This window comes from Marmota marmota, unplaced genomic scaffold (genome assembly GCF_001458135.2).
Source record: "Marmota marmota marmota unplaced genomic scaffold, marMar, whole genome shotgun sequence".
Classification (NCBI taxonomy): domain Eukaryota; kingdom Metazoa; phylum Chordata; class Mammalia; order Rodentia; family Sciuridae; genus Marmota; species Marmota marmota.
Window position 1 is genome coordinate 584,921 of NW_026000240.1, and position 20,658 is coordinate 605,578.

General features: G+C 48.2%; 2 protein-coding genes across 5 annotated transcripts in view; one reads left to right on the forward strand and one right to left on the reverse strand.

The window, feature by feature from the left end:
* Muc20 (mucin 20, cell surface associated) overlaps nt 1–2,007 on the forward strand; it is a 27,883-nt gene extending 25,876 nt beyond the window's left edge. For both annotated transcript variants that reach the window (XM_048794624.1, XM_048794623.1), the window contains one exon: nt 1,081–2,007. In XM_048794624.1, the coding sequence (XP_048650581.1) occupies nt 1,081–1,149 (69 nt within the window). In that variant the 3' untranslated portion in view covers nt 1,150–2,007. The remainder of the gene's footprint in view (nt 1–1,080) is intronic.
* A 3,034-nt stretch (nt 2,008–5,041) lies between these two features.
* Nucleotides 5,042–20,658, reverse strand: part of Muc4 (mucin 4, cell surface associated) — a 52,952-nt gene continuing 37,335 nt past the window's right edge. For all 3 annotated transcript variants that reach the window (XM_015486709.2, XM_048794622.1, XM_048794621.1), the window contains 15 exons: nt 20,024–20,143; nt 19,478–19,686; nt 18,896–18,986; nt 18,303–18,470; nt 17,865–17,966; nt 17,171–17,401; nt 16,077–16,214; nt 14,482–14,663; nt 12,720–12,879; nt 11,666–11,845; nt 11,196–11,269; nt 9,827–9,891; nt 9,513–9,745; nt 6,758–6,920; nt 5,042–5,537 (listed from right to left, as the gene is read on the reverse strand). In XM_015486709.2, the coding sequence (XP_015342195.2) occupies nt 5,342–5,537; nt 6,758–6,920; nt 9,513–9,745; nt 9,827–9,891; nt 11,196–11,269; nt 11,666–11,845; nt 12,720–12,879; nt 14,482–14,663; nt 16,077–16,214; nt 17,171–17,401; nt 17,865–17,966; nt 18,303–18,470; nt 18,896–18,986; nt 19,478–19,686; nt 20,024–20,143 (2,312 nt within the window). In that variant the 3' untranslated portion in view covers nt 5,042–5,341. The remainder of the gene's footprint in view (nt 5,538–6,757; nt 6,921–9,512; nt 9,746–9,826; nt 9,892–11,195; nt 11,270–11,665; nt 11,846–12,719; nt 12,880–14,481; nt 14,664–16,076; nt 16,215–17,170; nt 17,402–17,864; nt 17,967–18,302; nt 18,471–18,895; nt 18,987–19,477; nt 19,687–20,023; nt 20,144–20,658) is intronic.

Below are 20,658 nucleotides of genomic sequence, written 5' to 3' on the forward strand. Positions count from 1 at the left end.
TTTTTTTTTTTTTTTTTTTTTTTTTTGTACTAGGGATTAAACCCAGAGGTGCTTAACCACCGAAGCATATCCCAAGCCCTTTTTTATAGTTTATTTAGAGACAGGGTCTTGCTGAGCTGCTTAGGGACTCATTAAGTTGCTGAGGCTGGCTTTGAACTTGTGATCCTCCTGCTTCAGCCTCCCAAGCCACTTGGACTACAGGTGTCCACCACCACACCAGGTGGGACCCTGTCATTCTTGCTGACTACTGTCACTCTTGGATACCGCCCTAGTCAACGGACATCATGCTGCCTGCACATTCTATTGAAATGGCTTCTCACTGCCTCTTTATCTTTGGGTCACATGTTCCAGAGTCAAAGTCTTGAGTGGGAACATCCAATAGTGTAAGCTTAGTTCTTGTGTCCACAGATCACTGCCAGGGGAAAAGAGGAGGGGGGAATATCTGTGTCCTTGAGTTCTCTCGGTAGCAGCAAGCTCGTCAGGACTCACCCAGCCAAGAGTTCCCTACACAAGGTTTGATGTGGGGTGGCCAAACAGATGGCAATGCCTTCTGCTCACGAAAATCAAAAAAGTGAGAAGGAATCCCAGTCAAAGAGGGAAGCCAGAGTGGAGTGACATGTCTGAGCCTCCAAACTGGGATTCTTTCAGGGGTCAGGAAGAAACTGGGAGATTAGGAGCAGTTCAGGCAGCTGAGATGTAGGAATCAGGCCACATGGGGTTGGGTGTCTGTTCTTGGGGACTGACCAGTGGTTTAGGAATCAGGGGTCAGTCAGTGAAATCTGGCGCTCTGGGTGATAGATTTCGGTGTGAATTCTAGTTCCTCACTGTATGACCTTGGGTGAGGTTTTCAATTATTACCTTTATACCTTATAAAACAAGGATAATAATCCCTGCTTTACAAGATTGCTATGAGGTTTCAATGATATAATATAGGCAAAGCACCTAGTTCATGTTTATCATGTGGGAGGATCAGGAAGCATTGTTGGTATTCTCTCCTACTGTCCTTGCCTGTCCTTGGCCTGTGGTGAGCTCCTGGGCTGGATGGGCTGAGTGTACCCTCTGTCTCCTCCTGCTCTCCAGCTCCGGTGTGAACTGCATACCCACCTGCCTCTCGTCCAAGTCTCCTTACTGCGAGTCCGGAGAGGCTAACGAACATCAGCTGAAGCCAGGTATATACCTTCTGCTGAGAAAGAAGCAGTGCTTCCCATGGTCTGAGCCCTCACCAATAGACCGGAGCCACGTTGCTATGCTGACATTACCCAGAAGGTTCCCATGAAGGCCAGCTGGTTCGAGCCCTTTACCCCAGACGTGGCCAAAGGACCCTGGCTCACTTACCACCTGACTCTATGTATGTGGAAAGGAGTGTGTCACCTGCTCCCAGAGGGGTCCTTTAGTTCCCTAGGCCCATGTATTGTATTTCAGTAAAGAGAGACCTGATCACCCATCCCTGTGCTTCCATCTTGTACTAAAATTACACTCAGTGTGCCCCAGAGGTTATCTATGTGACCTGTATGCACTGACATTTTTATTATATAGGGATTTTATACACCTACTGTTCCCTCTATTCTTCGTGTTCCCAGTTCTTGGTTTGGACCTTGATTTTGCCCTTACTGAGTGAGGCCAGCTCTGGAACTTGTTGAACCTTAAACTTGTAATAATGAGTTCTCCATTAATATAACAAAATATCTGAGATAATTGGGTCAGAGACAAAAGAAATGAAGAAGGGGCTGGGGTACTGCAATCCCCTTTAAGGTCCCAGGGGCCTAAGGACCTCCCACTAGGCCTCATCTCCTATAGGTTCCACCGTCTCCTAATGGAGCCCCCTGGTACCAAGCCTTTAATACATGGGCCTTTGAGAAGCACATTCAAACTATAACAGGCTCCTTCAGGAAAAGACAATATTTGTTCTTCTCAGATTCCCTTGAACCTAGCAGAGCACCTGACCTGTATGTCACACAGAATGTCAAGAAAATGTTTGTTGAATAAACTTAAATTTTAAGTTCTGGACTCAAGCAGATTTAAAGGAAAGTCTACAGTATTCAAGTATTCCTCCCATAGCTCATAGCTCACATTATTGTGTTTTAAATTAGACACGGATTACTGTTTTTTTTCCTGTTGTAAAGGCAAATCTTACTTCAGATTTTAAAATTTTGAAAAATTCAAAACGAAGAAGCGAAAATAGCCAGATGCTGGGAGCCATTAGCCAAGTAGGTATGACAATTTCCTTGCCAGCGTACCCCATGTTGCTAACATGTTGCAGTGACATTGAATGTAGGTGACCTTGCTCAAGGACCAAGGCGGATTAGGGTGTTCCCGGTTTAAGATAATCGTGTTTAGGGCGTTCCCAGTTTAGGTTCCAGGTTTAAGGTTTAAGATTATTCCTGCTGGGAATAGGGCGTATCCTGCTGCCTGAGTTCCCCTTGAGTTCTCACGGGATTCAGACAGTATATTTTGGAGATAGAAGCCCAGTGGAGGTGGATTTGGGCAGAGAACGTGGATTTGGGCAGAGAACGTGGATTTCCCCAGAACGTGATTGTAGACGGCTGGTGTGAGTTCGGGAATAAAGAGTTGCTGTTTGAATCTACAAGCTGTGTGGTGGCTCGTGATTGTGTGCCCAGCCAGACTGCGGCATTTGTGCCCAGCCAGACTGCGGGCAGCCAGATATGGTGGTATACGCCTCCCCCGGCTCAGGAGGCTGAGGCAGGAGGATCTGGAGTTCAAAGCCAGCCTCAGCAATGGTGAGGTACTAAGCACCTCAGTGAGACCCCTGTCTCTAAATAAAAATACAAACTAGGGCTGGGGATGTGGCTCAGTGATTGAGTGCCTCTGAGGTCAATCCCTAGTCCCCACCCCACACCCCCCCCCCAAAAAAAAAGAAGTAGCAAAAATAAAAGTGGGAAGAGGAGGGGAAGAGAAAGAAAAAAAAATCCCACCTCTTATATACTACTATTATTAATGAATATATTCAATTGCTAACTCACCCTTTCCACGTGGTTGTTAAAGAGATACCTCATGTTCAACATCTCCCAAACTGAAGTTCTGATCTTTTCCCTTACACCTGCTCTGCTGCATCCTCCCCATCTCTGCTAATGTCAATTACATCCTTTTATTGGTCAAGCCAAAATTCTCAGAACCATTTTTTTGGGGGTACTGGGGATTTAACTGGGGATTTAAAGGGAGGGGGCAAAGGGTGTAGGAATGACAGTGGAATGAGTTAGACAGCATTACCCTAAGTACATGTATAAGACACAACTGGTGTGAAAATACTTTGTGTACAACCAGTGACTTGAAAAAGTGTGCTCTATATGTATCATATGAAATGAATTGCATTCTGCCATCATGTATAACAAATTAAAATTTAAAAAAAAGAAAAGTACACAAATGGAGAGGATAGACAATTCACAGAAGAAGGAACATAAAAGCCCTGTCATGAAAAAGAAGAGTTGACTACACTAGCTAAAAAGGGGCAAATTAATACCGTGAGATACTGTTTACTGTGTCAAATAGGTAAAGATTTATAAGAATTATAATATCCATACTGATGGGCATTCTTAAACACTCCTACCATGAATGAAATTGGTACAATCTTTTTGGATTTATCTTCTTGACTATTTATCTAAAGGCTTTAAAATGTGGATTCCAAGCCAGGCATGGTGGCACATGCCTATAGTCCCACTTACTCCAGAGGCTGAGGCAGGAGAATGACAAGTTTGAGGCCAGCCTGGGCAACTAAATAAAATCCTGTCTTAAAATAAAATTTAAAAAGCCTGAGATATAGCTCAGTCATAGAGCATTTGATTAGCATGTATGAGACCATGGATGGAATTCCCATTACCACAAGAAAAAAACGTAGATCCCTTTAAACCAGCAATTTCATTCTTAGTTTATCTTCAGAAAAAATACAGAATCCATGAAGAAATGTTGAGGTGTATGTTTATTATCATGAAAAGAAAGAAGTTCATGTGATATTATTTTGTCCTCTTATTTTCTTTAAATGGAACCATCTTCCCCCGCCCAAACTACCCTCTACATGGTCTCCATTGCTTTTCTTTCTAAAACTGTTTTGACCAGGGTTGCTTGATAAGATACAGACTACCAGTGATGTTAGGTAAACAATAAATAACTTTGTAAAAATATTCAATGGGACATTCTTATACTAAACACTTATTTATGGTGGTAATTTATCTGAATTTTAATTTTAACTGGGCATCCCATAGTTTTATTTCCTGACAACTATACTTTTAATACCACCTCTCCTAATATTTTCTGTTGCTATAACAAAATGTCTGAAGCAGGGTGCTTAATAAAGAAGATTATTTAGTTCACAATTTCAGAGGTTGAAAACCCAAGATTAGGTGGCCTCATCTTTTGACTTCTGGTGAGGGTCCCCTTGACTGGGTCACTACACAGGAAAAAAACAGAAAGGTAACCTGCTGCATGCGAGAGCACCAAAGGCATGAGGTATGCTCACTTTACAAAAAAACCCCTCTCAAAACAGAGAGCTCTTCAAAAAGTTCATCAGTCCCTTCTGAGGGCGATGCCCCCTTGACCTAACTATCTTGCACTAGACCCTGCCTCTTAAAGGATCTCCCACCTCAACATTGCCACAGAAGACCAGGCCTACAGCACATGCATTTTTGGGGGACAAACCACGTCTAAAGCATTGCAGTGTCTGTTGGGGTGGGGAAAGAAGGTGATAGGAAAAGAGGACCCAAGTCAGGGTTGTGGCAACGTAGGCTTCCCAATATGGAGTAACTGACAACTGAGGTAGGACTGGGCCCAGCCCCCTGCTTCCCTGCCACCTGCTTAATGTTTAACTTCCAATCTGTGTGTCTTCTGGTGGCTGGAGAAGCCTGTGTCCAGCCCTTGCATCACCAGGAAAAAATCAAGAATGGAATCATGGTTTGGAGACACAAGTCAGAGAGATTTTATTTAAATAGACTTTAATCAGAAGTAAACCAGAGAATTTTGGCAAAAGCACTTTTGTTAACTTAGAGCCAGTCACCCCATTAACAACTCACTGCGTGTGTGTGTATGTGAGTGTGTGTGTGTGTGTGTGTGTGTGTGTATACATTCACAGTGGGCCAGTGTCCTCCTTAAGCCTATGTATGTCTGTGCGAGAGAACCCAACTAGTTACATGCTTTGGTCTTTATGGCTCCTGCCTGGGCACTTGGGTCTCCTAATAAGGTACGGTCTTGACTTCATTCCCATTATTCATTCTTGAAGAACCCCCAATCACCGGCTTTCACCTTTCCCTTTCCAGTCTCCCTGAAGTGAGTATTGAGGATGGGGTGGGTCCTGAGGTATCGTCGGCCACAGCTGCCCATTCGGGGCGAGTTCTCAACTCTCCGAGTCCAGCGGGTAGGAGCTCCTGGTTCTGGAGCTGCGCCAGAAGTGCAGGATCACAAAAGCCACAATCCCCAGCAGCAGGAGGGCTCCCAGGGCCCCAAAGAGGATCCCAAAGAATGCGCCGAGTTTCATACTCAGGTGTTCACAATGCTCGCCCCAGGGCGTGTAGATGGAGAAGGGCACACAGCTGGGGACAGAGAGAGACAGCGCTGTCATGGGTGGGGAGGTCCGTCCACAGGGGAGGCTGTTCAGGGCAGCCTGGGCCCACTCACTGGGGACAGGGGCTGTGTCAGCCCTGAGGCCATGCTAAAGCGAGGCCACTGGGCGAAGGAGTTAGGCCTGGACCTTATAAACATGGGTGTAAATTTATCTGGAGTCAGCTTCACCAGGACAGGAGGGACCGGGGCTCACCACAGGTGCGCAGGCGCAGTCACAAACCGCATCCCACCCCACAACCACCCACAGGGCGGGGCTCCTCCCTCAACTCAAACCACCCTCTACTTTGATGGGATCTGGAACTGCAGTGGGCCAGGGGTAGACCCAGGGCCCTAAGGTGACAGAAGCCGAATTTGGGATAGATCTGAAGCCTTACTGCTGTCCTCAAGGCCGCTGCTCAGAGTGTTAATGAACCCAAGCATGCATAAGGCGCTAGATTAAGGGGCTTTCTGAGGATGGGTGCTCTTATGGAAAGGCAGAGTTGGCCCAAGACACAAGAAAAAGGACTCCTTTTTCATGCAAAGTGGACCACCTGAGTATCCATTCTGGAGAAGCACAATCAGTTTGAAGGAGTTTGACTCAGGAAATCATACCCTGCTTCTTAGCATACTGGTTTGTTTCTTCTCACCCCTCACTGCAATTCTCTCATCTTCAAAATAGTTATGATACCTACTTTGTGGCTGGTTTGAGTTTCAGAGGTAATATAGCATCTTTACTCTCCACACAGAGTAAGGATGCACCACTCTCATTTCCCACTGTAGGGTAGGCCCAAGATGGCTATAGTTAGGCTCCCTGGCCAAGACTTCCAGCAGGCTACGTTTTTAGTAGGTAGCCAAATCATAAATGCCCTGATTCAGCATATGTACTCAAGGTCATAAAAATCTACTTGTGAGCATACGCTCACTTCCCACTGTGCATTCTGTGACCTGCATATAAAAAATCCTATGGAAAGGCTCAGTGACTGCTGCCACCTTTGAATAAAGGATAGCTACTATCTCAACTGTGCCTCACACCTTCTTTTACCTGCTGGGATCTGGAATCTATTTCCCAGGGTCTGAGCCCAGGAAGGACACCCACCATCCCTTTTCCTTTGGTCCCTGTTCTTGCTAATTACAAAGGAAACTTTGCAGTGTCTTGCCCAAATTAGATTCCCCTGCACTGTTTCCACCTCCTGCCCAGAGATCTACAAACCTGCAGCGGGGTCCATTAGGCAGGTGTTGGCACTGGCCTCCATGTTGACAGTAGCCTAAAGTGCATGGGGATACACAAGTGACGCCACTTTGGGGGCTGTAGACAAGGTGATAGTCCTTGTAGCCATTGCATTTGAAGTAATCATCCAGCATGCTCAGGTTCACTGTCAGGTTGGACAAAGATGCGCATGGAAAGTAACTGATTAACACCAAATTCATACCTTTCAACCAAGAATTTCATTTTCAAGTATTTATCCTAAGAAATAGTTAAAAGAGTACACAATACATATCTATGGGTACTCAGATCAGCACAGTTGATAATGTCAACAAAGTTTAAAAGGAGGGGGTCTTGTAAATAAGACTGTATACCCTTACCAAAGGAATGGCAGTCTCTAAGGTATGGAAATGCACCGGTAAAGAACAAAACTTTGAAGCTGAATTGAAATTCAAACTCTGCTACTAACTAGTTGTCTGATAGGGAAATTTTTCTCAGACTCAGTTTCTCTATTTTTTTTAAATTTCAGATTTCCTATTTTTAAAAGAAAATTATAATAATAGCATTGACCTTGCTGTGAGATTTAAATGAAATGTCATATGCAGAGTACATAGTATAGTGCTTGACATAGAATGAGCACTCAATAAGGCAACAATTATCATACTGTTTAAAATATATCATGATACTACATTTAAATAAAACATAAAATAATATAATATATCTGTTGAGTTGAATACTACCCAATGCCTAGGAAAGCTTGCAGTGAGATAAGAAGGTCTCTAAAAGAATGTGGTAAGGAGGGAAATGGAGAGGGGAGCTGGCCACTCTCCTTATCTTCAGTCCTTGGGAGAGGATCTGAAGAGAGTGACCCTATTTTAAAGGAATGTTCTCATAAAACATCTGAGGAAACCCCCCTGCCTGGTGGGCATGCACCCGATCCTGTCTATTCCTCCTGCTTATAGGTGTGTGTGGGGGCTCAATTGCATCCCTGCCTGCTATTGAGGAGGGAGGGAGTGATAAAATGTCCAAAACCTCTCTGTGGAGTCCTCCAAGTTCCTCCTTTGGGATCCATAAACAGTACACTGGGACATTTGCAGCCCTGGGCTTGAACAATATCAAATGGGAGTATGTATACAATTCATGAGATAAGACACTCACCATTACTTAATGAGGAGGCTATCAAATATTAGGTACAATTTGATCCCTTATTTTATTTTATTTAATATTTATTTATTTTTTAGTTGTAGTTGGGCACAATATCTTTATTTTATTTATTTATATGTGGTGCTGAGGATCGAACCCAGGGTCTCGTACGTGCTAGGCGAAGGCTCTACCGCTGAGCCACAACCCCAGGCCTTGATCCTTTATTTTAAAAATCAATATGAGAAGGTCCTTAGTCATAAAAGAAAGTTCAGAAAGATGTATACAAAGTATCATCTCTGGGGGTTGGGATTACAGGTTATTTTCTTTCTTTTTTTGGGGGGGTTTTTTTTTTTTTTTTTTTTTTTTTTGGTTTTTACTAAAGTTTCAGCAATAAACATACTGTACTTGTATAATAAAAATTGTGGATTTTCTTTAACAAACATCACAGTCATGGCCAGGGTCATTGCTCCCATTCCTCCACCCATTCCTGCCACCCATTCCTCCCACCCTGATTGCTCAGCGTATCTGAGGGATTTCTCCTTGTTGCCCAGGAAGGGGCTTGAACTGGTTCTAGAAGGAACTCTTGCCTGGCTCTAGACCCAAGTGGAACAGCAGTTTCTATTATGTTGGGAATGGTCATTGTCCTGTAGTCTGCCCCATCCGGGAAAAATAGAATGGGTTATTCCTTGTTCTCGCTGATTCCCATTCCAGGAGAACCAGGGGCTGCCCAAACCAAGAAAGGCCTCAGAAATCCCATGTCATTTTCCAGACAGAGGTGTTAAGGCTGGGCTTGGGGAAGGTGCTCACACAGGGCCACACCCTTTCAGTAGTTGGGTATCTCTGCCCCTGGCCAGTCTTCAGGTTCCAACTTAAGATCCTCCAGATAGAGCGCAAAGGTGAAGGCAATGTCCTTATGTATGTTTGTTGGTTTTTTTTTTTTTTTTTTTTCGTACTGGGAATTGAACCAAGGGGAGCTCTACCTCTGAGCTTTTTTTTTTACTTTTAGACAGATCTAACTTTTTTTTTCAGTCCTTTTTTTTTTTTTTTACTTTTAGACAGATCTAACTTAGGTTGCTGAGGCTGGCTTTGAACTTGTGATCCTCTTGCCTCAGCCTCCTGAGTCACTGGGATCACAGGTGTGGGTCACTGTGCCTGGTCCCTTGTGCATATTTAAGCACAATGGGCATTTTAAGAAAATAGCAAACAATTTTTCTAAAGAAAAGAAAACCATTAGCAGCAATAGTCAGGAAGGCCTGGATCAGCTGGGGACGTAGCTCAGTGGTAGAGTGCTTGCCTAGCATGCCCAAGGCCCTGGGTTCAATCCCTTGTTCCCTGGGCCCAGAGTAGAGCAGGGGGCATATTTGGAAGGCCAGGGTTGGCAAACTGCAGTGTGAAACTACCCATGTTGGGGCATTAGCAGTATTTTGTGCCCCTGCTTGGAATCTCAGCTTTTGAGAGAGAAATTTTTCTCAAACATTACAAACAACAAAACTAAATTAACTTGCTTCTTCCTTGTCTGGGGACCACCATGAGTTTGTGTAGCCTGAAGATCTGAAACAGGTTCCCTCTATTCCCTGCCTCACCCTCTCCCAATTGTTCCCAAGATAGAGTGACTCACGAGCCATCACATCCCGCACATCTTCCCAGGAGATGGGGTGGAAGACAACATCTATGCGGGGCTCCTGACTCTTCCAACTCTCTGAGGTTACTGGGAACAGGAAGGCCTCCACCACAGCCTCTCGCAGCTGCTCATTCAGGAAGTGTATGACGGGGCCCCGAGGACGGTACTGGAACTCCGAGGTGACCAACCAATGCTGAATGGATTTTCCTGAGGCTGATGCTGGGAGAGAGCTATGTGGGAGGGGGTCAGTGAGGACTTCAGGGGTGGGGGGATGAGACATGCGGGGGCCAAGCAGGGACAGTCTCACTTACGTTTGTTTTACGTGACTGTTCCAGAGAAAGGCCCGCACGTCCAGGGTCCCTAGTCGGTATGCCACCTGCGATGGAGGATGGGCAACGGGAGGGCAGGGTGGTGGTGAAGCCCAGACTAGAGAGGAGACCCCTCCCACTGCAATGCATTTCTTTATCCCTGACTGGTTTCACCTTTGAAAGTGAACCCAGGATCCCCAGATTGTTTCCCACCCATCTCTGCATCCCCACACTCCAGCCAAGTCTAGAGATGAGTTATTGGTAAGTGAAGGGCTTTCCATTCTTTCCCCCTCCACCTCACATTTACAAGAGGGGACTCTGAAATGAATGACCCCAGCTTGCCTCTGGTCCCTGACTCACCAAACCATAGCTTCCCGTCATGTATACTGAACATCAGTTGCTTAGCCACACCGAGGGATGGACAGGTGCTGGGATCTCAAGGTAACTTAGGAATGAGACTGCACTCAAAGAGCCCATGTCACGTGCAGTAGATAAGTGTCTATGGATTTTGGCATTTCAGGGTGGGGTGCTCTGATAGTAGGGGTAGTAATAGTGATTGCATATTTGTTTGGTACCGGAGACTGAACCCAGGGGTGCTTAATCACTAAGCCACATCCCCAGTTCTTTTGATTTTTTATTTTGAGAAAGGGACTTACTAAGTTGCTTGGGCCTCGCTAAATTGTTGAGACTGGCTTTGAACTTGTGGTCCTTCTGCCTCAGCCTCCTGAGCTGCTAGGATTACAGGCATGCACCGCCACTCCAGGGAGTAATAATAATTTTTTGAATGCTTGTCGTGTTTCAGGCACTGTGCTAAGCGCCTTATGTACATTATTGTTTAAACCTAGACACAACCTATTGACATAGGTACTATTATTATACCTACTTATACAGATGAGCAACTAAAATGCTTGTCTAATTATTATACCTGCTCTAGTAAGTGGTAGGGCAGGGATCTGAAGCCCATGTCTGGTATTCCAGAGCCTCAGCCACTCAACAACTGGGCTGCTTTGCCTGCAGTTGAGGTGTGGACAAGGACATGGGGCCAAGGGGCAGGACCCCCAGTTTCCCCTGGAAAGTCAGAGTAGAAGTGAAGTGACCACTTGTGCTTCTTCCACATAACACCAAAGAAGTACAGGACTTGAGAGACACTCGAAGGGAGAGGCTGAGGTGACTTGGCACCCTAGGTTCCGCTCATGGCGATGGGTGAGTCTCACCCCTTCTGGGGTCTCTAACCTGAGGCTTCCTGGTTCCCTACCCCAACCACGGACCTCCCCTGGGCAAGAGGCTCCAGCCTCCTCTGGCCAGTGGATCTAGGAAAGGGACACATAAACGATGGCCCAGCCCCAGCCCCAGCCCAGCACACAGCACTGACCGAGGCATTGACATCTGTGATGGAGGCGTTTTGTTCTTCAGTGAGAAAGAGCCGGATGATTCTGAGGGGAAGCTCTGGAGGTGGAAGAAGCCAGAGTCATCACCATCTCTATCCAGACTTGTCTGAGAAGTCCATTGGGCCAGCCCACGGGGACCATTTCATTCCCCAGTGACAGTCACTGGCCACTTCCTGCTCTCACCCCGGTTCTCCCTCTAGGCTGGCAGGGCTTCTGCGGAGCCTGCCTCACTGAGCCGGGAGGCCTCTGTTTCAGCCTCCCCTCAGCAGGTCCATGGTTAGGGCTTTGGCAGCTGCCCTCATGACCCCCACAGCCTACAGCTTACCATGTGAGGAAACAGTTCAGAGTTCTATTCTGTGAGTTTGAGGAACTTAGCCCTGGACCCTAGTTTCCCCACCTTCCCCAAAGATGAGAAGAGTGTGGAGGCCGAGCCGGCAGGTGCATCTGGTCCTACCTCTAGAGACGGTTGGAGTGAAATTGTTCCCAGCCACTAAGCAGCGGTCGTCAGTGAAGGCTGGGGGACAGGTGCAAGTGGGCTTGCAGCCCAGTGTCTGGGAGACGTAGCAGTGGCCCTGGTTGTAGCAGTAATTTACAGGACAGGAATGGTTCCAACAGGCAAAAGTGTCCTCCACAGCTGCAGAGGGAGCAGGGAGGTCAGCAACACCACACTGGGGCAGCTGGGTGGGGAGGGGAGGGACAGCCTTGGGAAACTGTTTTAGGGGCATCTCAGTTTCTTCCCCCTCTGCCCCTTCAATCTGTGCTCTGCTGGTGGACCATGCTGAACTTTGAACTATCCTCCCCTTTCCCAGGCTTTCTTGCAAGGTGACCCTTTTCCTCTGCCAGGTAGGTATTCTTTCACTTCTGCTGAAGTAGTAGTGTGTTTGTCAGAGCCTCTATATCCAGGAAGAACCCGAAAGGCTAGTGGGAGAAGAGCCCCTCACCCTGCACTTTCACCTCCTCTTAGGCTGTGGCTCTGCCCATTCTGGCTTCTGCTCAGAAGACACCATGTTCTGCTGACTTTCTTTGGTCACCTTCAGGGGCTTGAGGGGCAACCTCCTTGTGATCTCCTTCATGGTGACTACAGAGGCCCCCAGGTGAAGGAACAGATGAGTGGAAGAGGATTCAAAGGAAAAATGCCCTGACTTGTGAAATGCAGAGCCTCGGGGCCTGAAGTCTCTGAAGACCCCCCAAGGAGTCCTCAGGCCCCAGCTTGTCTCTGATTCTTTGGATTTCAGACCATTTGAGTCTTTTGCCCTGGGTTTTCTCCATCAGTGTCTCAGAGCTGCTCTGCCCTGGCCCCTCCCCTCTGCTTGGACAACCTCTTCTCCCTCAGTGCCATGCCAGCCACTGCCACCTATCCAAGCCATCCTTACCCTGGCTTCCCGTGGTGAGCACTCTAAAGACTAACTAAAAAAGGAAGACCAATGGTTTGCCTTTGGCTGCCCTTGCCCTTGAGATGTCACCTGGCCCCAGAACCTCCTCCCGCCAGGGCCCTGTTCCCAGCTCACCTGCACAGTGATGTCCGTCCCCGGTCATGTGTGGAGGGCAGGCCCCACAGCCCACCCCAGGATGGCACTGCACACCCGGGAAGCACTGCTCGTCACATGGATCCCTGGAGCGCTCACAGTACTGGCCGAAGGTCTCCCCATTACACTTGCAGCTGGCCACCTGAAACAGGGTGCCGATCACTGGTTGGCCAAAAGGCTGAGCCACTGAGGGCTTCTGGGTGTCTCTATACCACCGACCTCTCTGGTATGGGAACCCATGGACCCGAGTCCTTAGAATCTACTAAACAAAGTTTTTTTTTTTTTTCATTATTGGTTCTTTTTAATTATACATGACAATAGGAATTCATTTTGACATAGTTATAAATGCATAGCATATAATTTGTTCTATTTCAGTCCCCAGTACTTCCCCTCCTCCTCCCCTCCTTCCTCCCCCTTTCCGTTCCCTCTGCTCTCCTGATCTTTCTGCTGTTTGCTTGTGGATTACATGATGGTGAGATTCACTGTGGTATATTCACAGATGTACCTAGGACAGTTAGGTCTGAGTCACTTCACTGTCTTTCCCTATCCCATCTCTCTCCCTTCCCTTCCTTCCCCTTCTTCTCCCTTCCCCTACTGATCTTTCTTCTATTATTTTACTTTTAATCTCCCCCACTTATCTTGGGTTAGCTTCTGCATATCAGAGAAAACATTTGACTTTTTGGGACTGGCTTATTTCACTTAGCACGATAGTCTCTAATTCCATCCATTTACTAGCAAATGCCTTTATGTCTGAGTAATATAATATTCCATTATATATATATATATATATATATATATATATATATATATATCACATTTTATTTTTCCATTCACCTGTTGAAGGGAACCTAGGTGGACTCCAAGCTTGGCTATTGTAAATTCTGCTGTTATAAACACCTTCTTGACCAGGCTGGGCCTGTAAATCCTGCCTAAAACCACATGACCCTCCTGTCCACTCAGCCTTCCTGGGCTGCTCTTTACCCTAATCCCCCTGCCTGGCCATTGAGCAGGATCTCAGACTCAGCCTTCTCACACCATATCTTCTTCCCTGGAATCCTTACTGGAGTAAGACAGGGAAGGAGGAGAGGGAGAAAAGAATACATCAGCTGGACAAGACTCGTGGGTGAGTATCTTGGCTGGAAACATTGATGAAGAAGAGTATCTCTGAGCTAAAAAAGAGACTCCCTTAAACTGGAGAGGGAGAGAGTAAAGAAGAAAACAAAGGAGCTTGGGGGTGTTCAGACAGAGGGGCTTTCACCTCTCTTCCAATGCCACGATGATAAGGTCCCAGAGAGAAAGGTCTGGGTGCTGCTCTAGGCAGAAGGCCCATAAGCAAACATCTCAGGCAGGTTTCCTGGGCATGAGCACAGCACAGCAGCAGTGTCGTGTGTCCTGGGGCCACAGGACGGGCTGAAGGACCTATGCTGGAGCCTGAGTGCATCTGCCCAGGGAGAACAGCACCTTCCCACCCACACCTCAGCGACCCATGCTGGGGAAATGTAAGAAAGGCCTACGCAGAAGATCCCTACCAGCCTGGAAGAATGGAGCCACAGGCAAGGAAGTTCTCTGTCTTCACCCGAGTGTGTGGCCTGAGAGGGCACCTGCTGTACTCAGCCACCACGGCTCCTCCCACGTCCCCAACAAGCACCTTCCCCAGGAGGGGCTGAATCATCACTACGCTTCAATTCCCACTTTCTTTCCTCTCAACACAGAAACCTTCTTCCTCCCGATTCCCCACACTCACCTCCATGGAGGAATTGCCCACCCATCTGGTCTGATTGTATACACACTGGCTCTCTGCACTGCAAAAGCAGACCACAGTCTTGGGCTGGAGTACAGATGACAAGTTAACATTGGCTTTTCTTGCTAGAATCTCCAGAGTGAATGGCTCCAGCACCTTTGGTGTCCATAGCAGAGTACCATTCTCTGTCCGGGGAAGACGAAGTGGGTAAGGGCTAGGAGACTCCTCTGCTCTGTGGTCTGAGGTGACCTGCCAACTAATACCCTGATTGCTGGCTCTGGGCTCCGCCCCATCCACTTCAGACCTCCCCCCCAAAAGAACACACCAGACTCCACTATTGATGGTAGGTGGAACTCCACAAAGGGGAAGACCCTGTCCCCTGAAGAGAACCCTGCCTGGGCCTGTACCAGGATGTCCTGGGCAATGAAGGATGAAGACCAGGATCCTCCCAACACTTCCCCAGGCTACACTGCAGGCCACCCTGGCTTCATGTCAGAGCAGCGTCTTCCCTCACCCTGATTTCTCAACCAACACCCCCCCCCCCAGCCTTTAACTTCCTGGACCTCTGACCGGCTACCCCTTCAGACACCAGACTATGGGAAAACACTCCTAGATATCTGTGATCAAACCTGTCTTATGTTTTCTTTTCTTTCTTCTTTTTTTTTTTCAAGAAAATAAGAAAAGTCTCCTTTAAATAGTAAGTTGAAAGGAACCAATAGTAGGAAATACATGGGAATAACTCCCCAACCACAACTCTTCAGGAGAGGAGCCCAATGGAGAAGAAAATCTTCGGATGTCATTGTCTTGCACCAGGGCAGATGCCACATGGAATAAAAGGGATGCAGACAAAGCACTCCCTCCTTTTGCACAGAGAAAGAGGCAGTCAGAGCTCAGAATAAGGTCTCTGCAAGCTTTGATTTAGCAAATAATGGTCACCAGCACAGTGACTGCAGGCAACAGAAGGAAAGCTACGTCCCTGTGCTTTGATCCTTTGACCCAGATCATAGATGCAAGCCTGGGGGTCTCTAACACTTTTTCCAGAGGGCAGGACCAGCTCTGCTTGGTCCCAGCACAGAAAACCAGACAAGAAGGGACAGAGCCAGGAAAATGTGGTTAACCAAGGCAAAAATAGTAGAAAGGTACCAAGAGGAAGTGTTTGTGTTTCTTTAAATCTTGTCCCACCTTCTATCCTTCTTTTAATAGATATAAAAATGTTGTAAAGTAGTAGTTTTAATTGCTGTACTTGATCATTCTAATAATTTGATGAATGCATAATGACGATTAAAGATCACTGCATAAAATGAAAAACTAAAAAGTAACAATAAAAAAAGAATTGCATATTATTAGATGAAGATTAACTGGTCTTTGAATCAATTGTCTATGCCCAGAGCCAGCCCAGCCATCTGGTCAAATCTTCATAAGCCTGACACTGCTATTTGCTGGGGAGAGAGAGGTGCCTGTTTGAATTGTAGGTGTCCTTCCTAAGAAATGCTGGTCCTGGAGAGTCAAATAAAAAATGTTGCAGGGTAAAGAGATGTAAAATGACCCAGCTTGACTTTGAGCTCATCCTCTGACCACCTCCACCCCCAGATTCTTACCAAAGAGATTCATGTCAGGATTGTGGTCTCTGAGGGTGAAAGTGACATCCTGAGAGTTGCTTGTACATTGAATTCTCTTGGTCTGCCCCCTGTAGGCTTCGATCTCCTGGCAACCATCTATAAAGGGCGGGTACTCATCTAGAACAGAGAGGGGACAGGATGTGAGACAGGATCTGGTGGACAGAGGGGGAGCTTTCTCTCCACTTTTTCCCCTCTGACCTGTGTGAGACAGACCCAGCCCACTGCCCCACCTCTGGAGGCAGGAGTTAGTCTTGTCCCTGCCCTCAGACCTAGGCAGAGCACATTGGCCATGTCCTTGTCCACCTGCCCAAATCTTTAGACTCTCTTTCTCTACCTCCCCTTGAACAGGGCTCATCTCTAGCCCTTTCCTGTTCAGATCATCAATTTTAACATTGAGAAAGCCCTGAAAACCATGAGGTTGATGTCTACCTGGACACTGCATTAGCCTAGAAATAGAGGCAATTGGACCTTTTCAATGGTCTCTTTCTTGGAGTCCTGCTATTTTCATTCCATTGTTCATTCATTCATTCATTCAGTCAGTCAGTCAACAAATATTTATTGAACACCTAATATGTATGTAAATGGTGCTACTCTAGGATATAGCAAGAAGCAAGTTGTGAAAAAAAGATACCTGTGGACATCGCAAAATACAAGTAATTATAAATACAAAGGGGAAAAATAAGGAGGTCAGGTGACTAGGAAGTGTGGTGAGCGTGAAACTTTAGATAGGGTGGCCAAGAAGAGCTCACTGAGGAAGGGACTCAGAAGGAGCAGAGGGGCAGCTGGTAGCTGTCTGGGGAAACAGGCCTTCCAGGGAGGTCTGAGTGGAGAGGGAGCCCTATATGTTTAAAGAACCCAAAGGAGCCCCTAGGTCAGGAGTGGAGAAAGCAAGGCAGGGAGTGTTGGAAAGAGAAGGCCACGGGAGCAGACTGAATAGAGCCATAGAGGCCACAGTGATGGCAGTGTCCTCGTCCTCAGAGGAGTAACACCAGAAAAATGACCCATTGAAGGAAGCGCCATAGGAGGGGGGCTCCTTACATGCCCGCCCCTTCCCTGGGCCCCCTGCCACTTACTGATGGAGGTGTTCATCTGCTGGTAGCTTCTAAAGAGCATCTTGGTGTGCAGCCCGGTGTCTGTGTTGTTTGTGGCCAGGGAGTCGTAGATGCATTGCCTCTCTCCATTACACTCCGAGATCAAAAGTTTATTCAAGGACTTGTTTATGAGTTGGTCATAAAAGACAGGGGTGAAATTGGAAGGCGGATGGTCGATCCTTTTGCCAAGGAGGCCTGATCCGTTGACCTTCCCTATGACACAGGAGGAGCAACAGTGGTGGTACCAGGGGTGGGGCTCCAGCCATATTTCAGCTGCACCCACTTCTTATCCTCACCATATAATGTTCAGGCAGGGGAGGGGGCAGGGAAGGAGGCATGGATTTGGCTTCTGTTTTTCTTCTCCTTTTAGGTGTTGGGGATTGAAACTAGGGCTTCATGCATGCTAGACAGGCACTCTGCTACTGAGCTACACCCCAGCAATAGCATCCAGCTTCTGAGCCTGGCAGTTTCGATCATTACTTCGGGCCACCCCTTCCCCTGTCCTGTCTTCCCAGTCGAGACATGTAGGTAGGATTGGAGGGTGCATTTCTAGGGTGTCTGCAGAATCCTCAGACCCTTACCAAGGATGGAGGTCTGGCCCCCACAGCCCTGAGGGAGACAACATACAGAGACTTGGTCTCCCCCGTCTGCCCTGAGGATCTGAGGCCCCACTTACAGGTCATTCCATAGTGAAAAAGTGTCTCCTCAGAGCTGTTTCTGGGAACAGCTGAGCCATTGGGCATCATGAAGTCGTCTTCTGGATTGTCGTTCCATACCCCTGAGGGACAGAGTAGGAGGTTGGCCACCAAAGGAATGTGGCTCTTCCCTTCCCTGGGGAGCATCCAACAGGTCAGTTACAATGGATCTCAGTTTGGGCCCCAGAAGGAAAGAAGGGGACCATGACCTCATACCCCACCCCTCTTCTTCAGGGGCGGGGGGGAGGAGGAAATGAAGAAAATGGAGGAAGGCAGGTGGCAAGGTTGGGGGGAATGTGGAAGGCAAAGAGAAAAGAAGGACAGATGTGGGAGACAGGAAGGTGGCAGGGTGGCCATGTTCCCTAGGGTGGCAGGAGAAGGACCAGGCTCCATCTGGGGTCTCAGCTCCTACTTCTTACCCAGGAGCCCCTCTGTGTGGTTTCGATACTCCTCTGGGAGGCTAGAGGAGGCATGGAGGATGTTGGAGAGAGCGATGACTGAAATGGCCACCGTCCCGTCAAAGCTGGCTGAAACCTGGGAGCCATTGCGGGTCAGTAGGACTCCAGTGGTGTTGAATGTCTCTGGGCCTAGAAGATAGGGAGGCAAGTGAAGAGACAGCCAGTACCAGCACCCTGGAGGCCACAGGACTTGGCAGCAGTGAGGGCTCATGACCCAGAGGAGACTCTAAAAGCAGGTCTGGGATGTTCTGAGAGTGTCTCATCTAGAGGCCCCACCCAAGCACTCAGGCCACCCTCAAGGCCCACTGCATCTCCTTCTTCCTTGAGCCTGGAGATGGGGGCTACCGAAGGAGCAGACTCACAGCACTGGAAGGAAGGAGGGAAGCAAAGAGAGAAAATGTAATGCCAAAGGGACTACAGGGGTGGTGACCACTCTGCTCTGCCCAGTGCTACCATCTCTATTCCCCAGCACACTGCTCCCAGGGTGCTGAGCACCTTGCTGACCTCTACCCTGGGACTCAGGAAAGGGTGACTGACAGCCCTCCCTAGCCTACCTTCTGGGTCTTCACGGTTGGTCTCAAATGTCACATTCTGGTTATTGTGCAGAACATGGATTGTGTCTTCCCGCTCAAGGAGCCACTGAACCTGGAAAGTAATTGGAGGAAACTTCATTTCCATTGGAGTAGGTGGAGCCAAGGTCCAGATAGGAGGCTCTAGAGAGCAACTCGGCTAGGACCTAGTCTCTGGAAGGAGAGGAAGGCGATAAGGAGGGTGGCAATGAGGTTCTGCCAGCTGACGTGTACAGAAAGGTTGGCATGGCACATTTTTTGGATTATCTTATTTAAATTTCACAACATCCACACTTTACCACAAGAAAAAAGCAACACAGGAAGCTCAGTGGTTTTTCAAAGTGAAACAACTGGTAAGAGGTGGAGGCAGGACCCTAATCCTGCCATTTAGAGGTTTTACTCTGGGGGCTCCACTGGCAGGATGTGTCCCCCCCCCCCTTTCTGTCCCTTCCCATTCTTTGTTCTCTTCCTCCTTCTGGGCCTTGGTATCAGCTGAAGGTCCCTGAGGGGCTCTCGGGTGGTGGAGTGGGGGGTGGTGCAGGGATCCTCTGGGCGTCCTCCACTCACTGTGATGGGGCCCAGGCCGCTGGAATTATATTGAGCAGCAAAGGCGATGAAGTTGGTGGCCCTGGCTGAGCCTGTCTGGGCAGTGCGGCCCTGCAGCAGGAAGGAGGAGTTTCCATCCCTGCCTCGGACCAGCAGGAAGTCCCCCAGCCCATTGAAGGTATAATTGGCACCATCCAAGGTGGTGATGTGGGGGTCTCCAAACATCCAGGCTGAAAACAAGGAGATAACACATTACTAACAAACCAGGGCTGAGATTCCCCCTGCCCACCAGGCAGGGCATCTGCCAAGTGGACTCAACCCTGGGCAGATGCTCAGGGGGTATAGAACCTGCCCCCAAGGCCTCTTGTACTTGTGTTCCCCGACCCCATCCCCATCCCTTTCCTAACTCTATATTCAAAGCCCCTCTATTTGCTGTCAGCCCCACATAGGAATTGTCCCCATCTTTCCTTGTGACCCCAGGTCTGCCCCAGGAATCGGGTCCTCTCCCAGGCCTAGCTCCACATCCCAGAGGCCAAGGGGATGCTCTGCGGGGGCCCCAGTCCTCACCGGGCCGCGGGGGTGTGTATCTAGCACAGCTGACGCGGGGCCGCCTTTGCTGGTACAGGATGCAGAAGGAGGGCTTGTCGTTCCAGCGGCAGCACCAGTTCTGTGTCTCCAGTTCCTTGTCTGTGGAGGAGATGGGTGTGTTGGGGGTCAGAGGGGAGGCCTTGGAGAACAGCTGCAAGATGGCATCAGTGGCAAGGGCATGGCTTTGGAATCAGGCACAGAGCAGTTCCCATCCCACTCTCATGGTGATGGATCAGATTCTGTCTCCCTTGGAGGTGTGGAGTCCCAAGGCTCCCAAAGAGCCAGAGTGGGGAGGACGTGGGGAGAATGGAGACTATGATGTACAGACGGAAGCTGGGTGAACACAGATCATCCTGCACCCTCTCCCCCAGACCTCCATGTTTTCTAGCTCCCTTGGAGGGTCTCTGCAGGGAAAAAATTCTGTCTTCCACCAAATGGCCTGCTGATGTGGGCTCAGGGACTGGTTCAGGCTAAGTACTCTCCCCCTGCCTGGAAATATGTCCAGGCAGGGGGCCATGGGGCCAAGTGGAAATGAGGCAAGAGGCCCTTAGTCATAAATCTCTAGAATGCTAACGGACAGGGATGGTGGAAACTTCCTAACTTCACAAGATCAG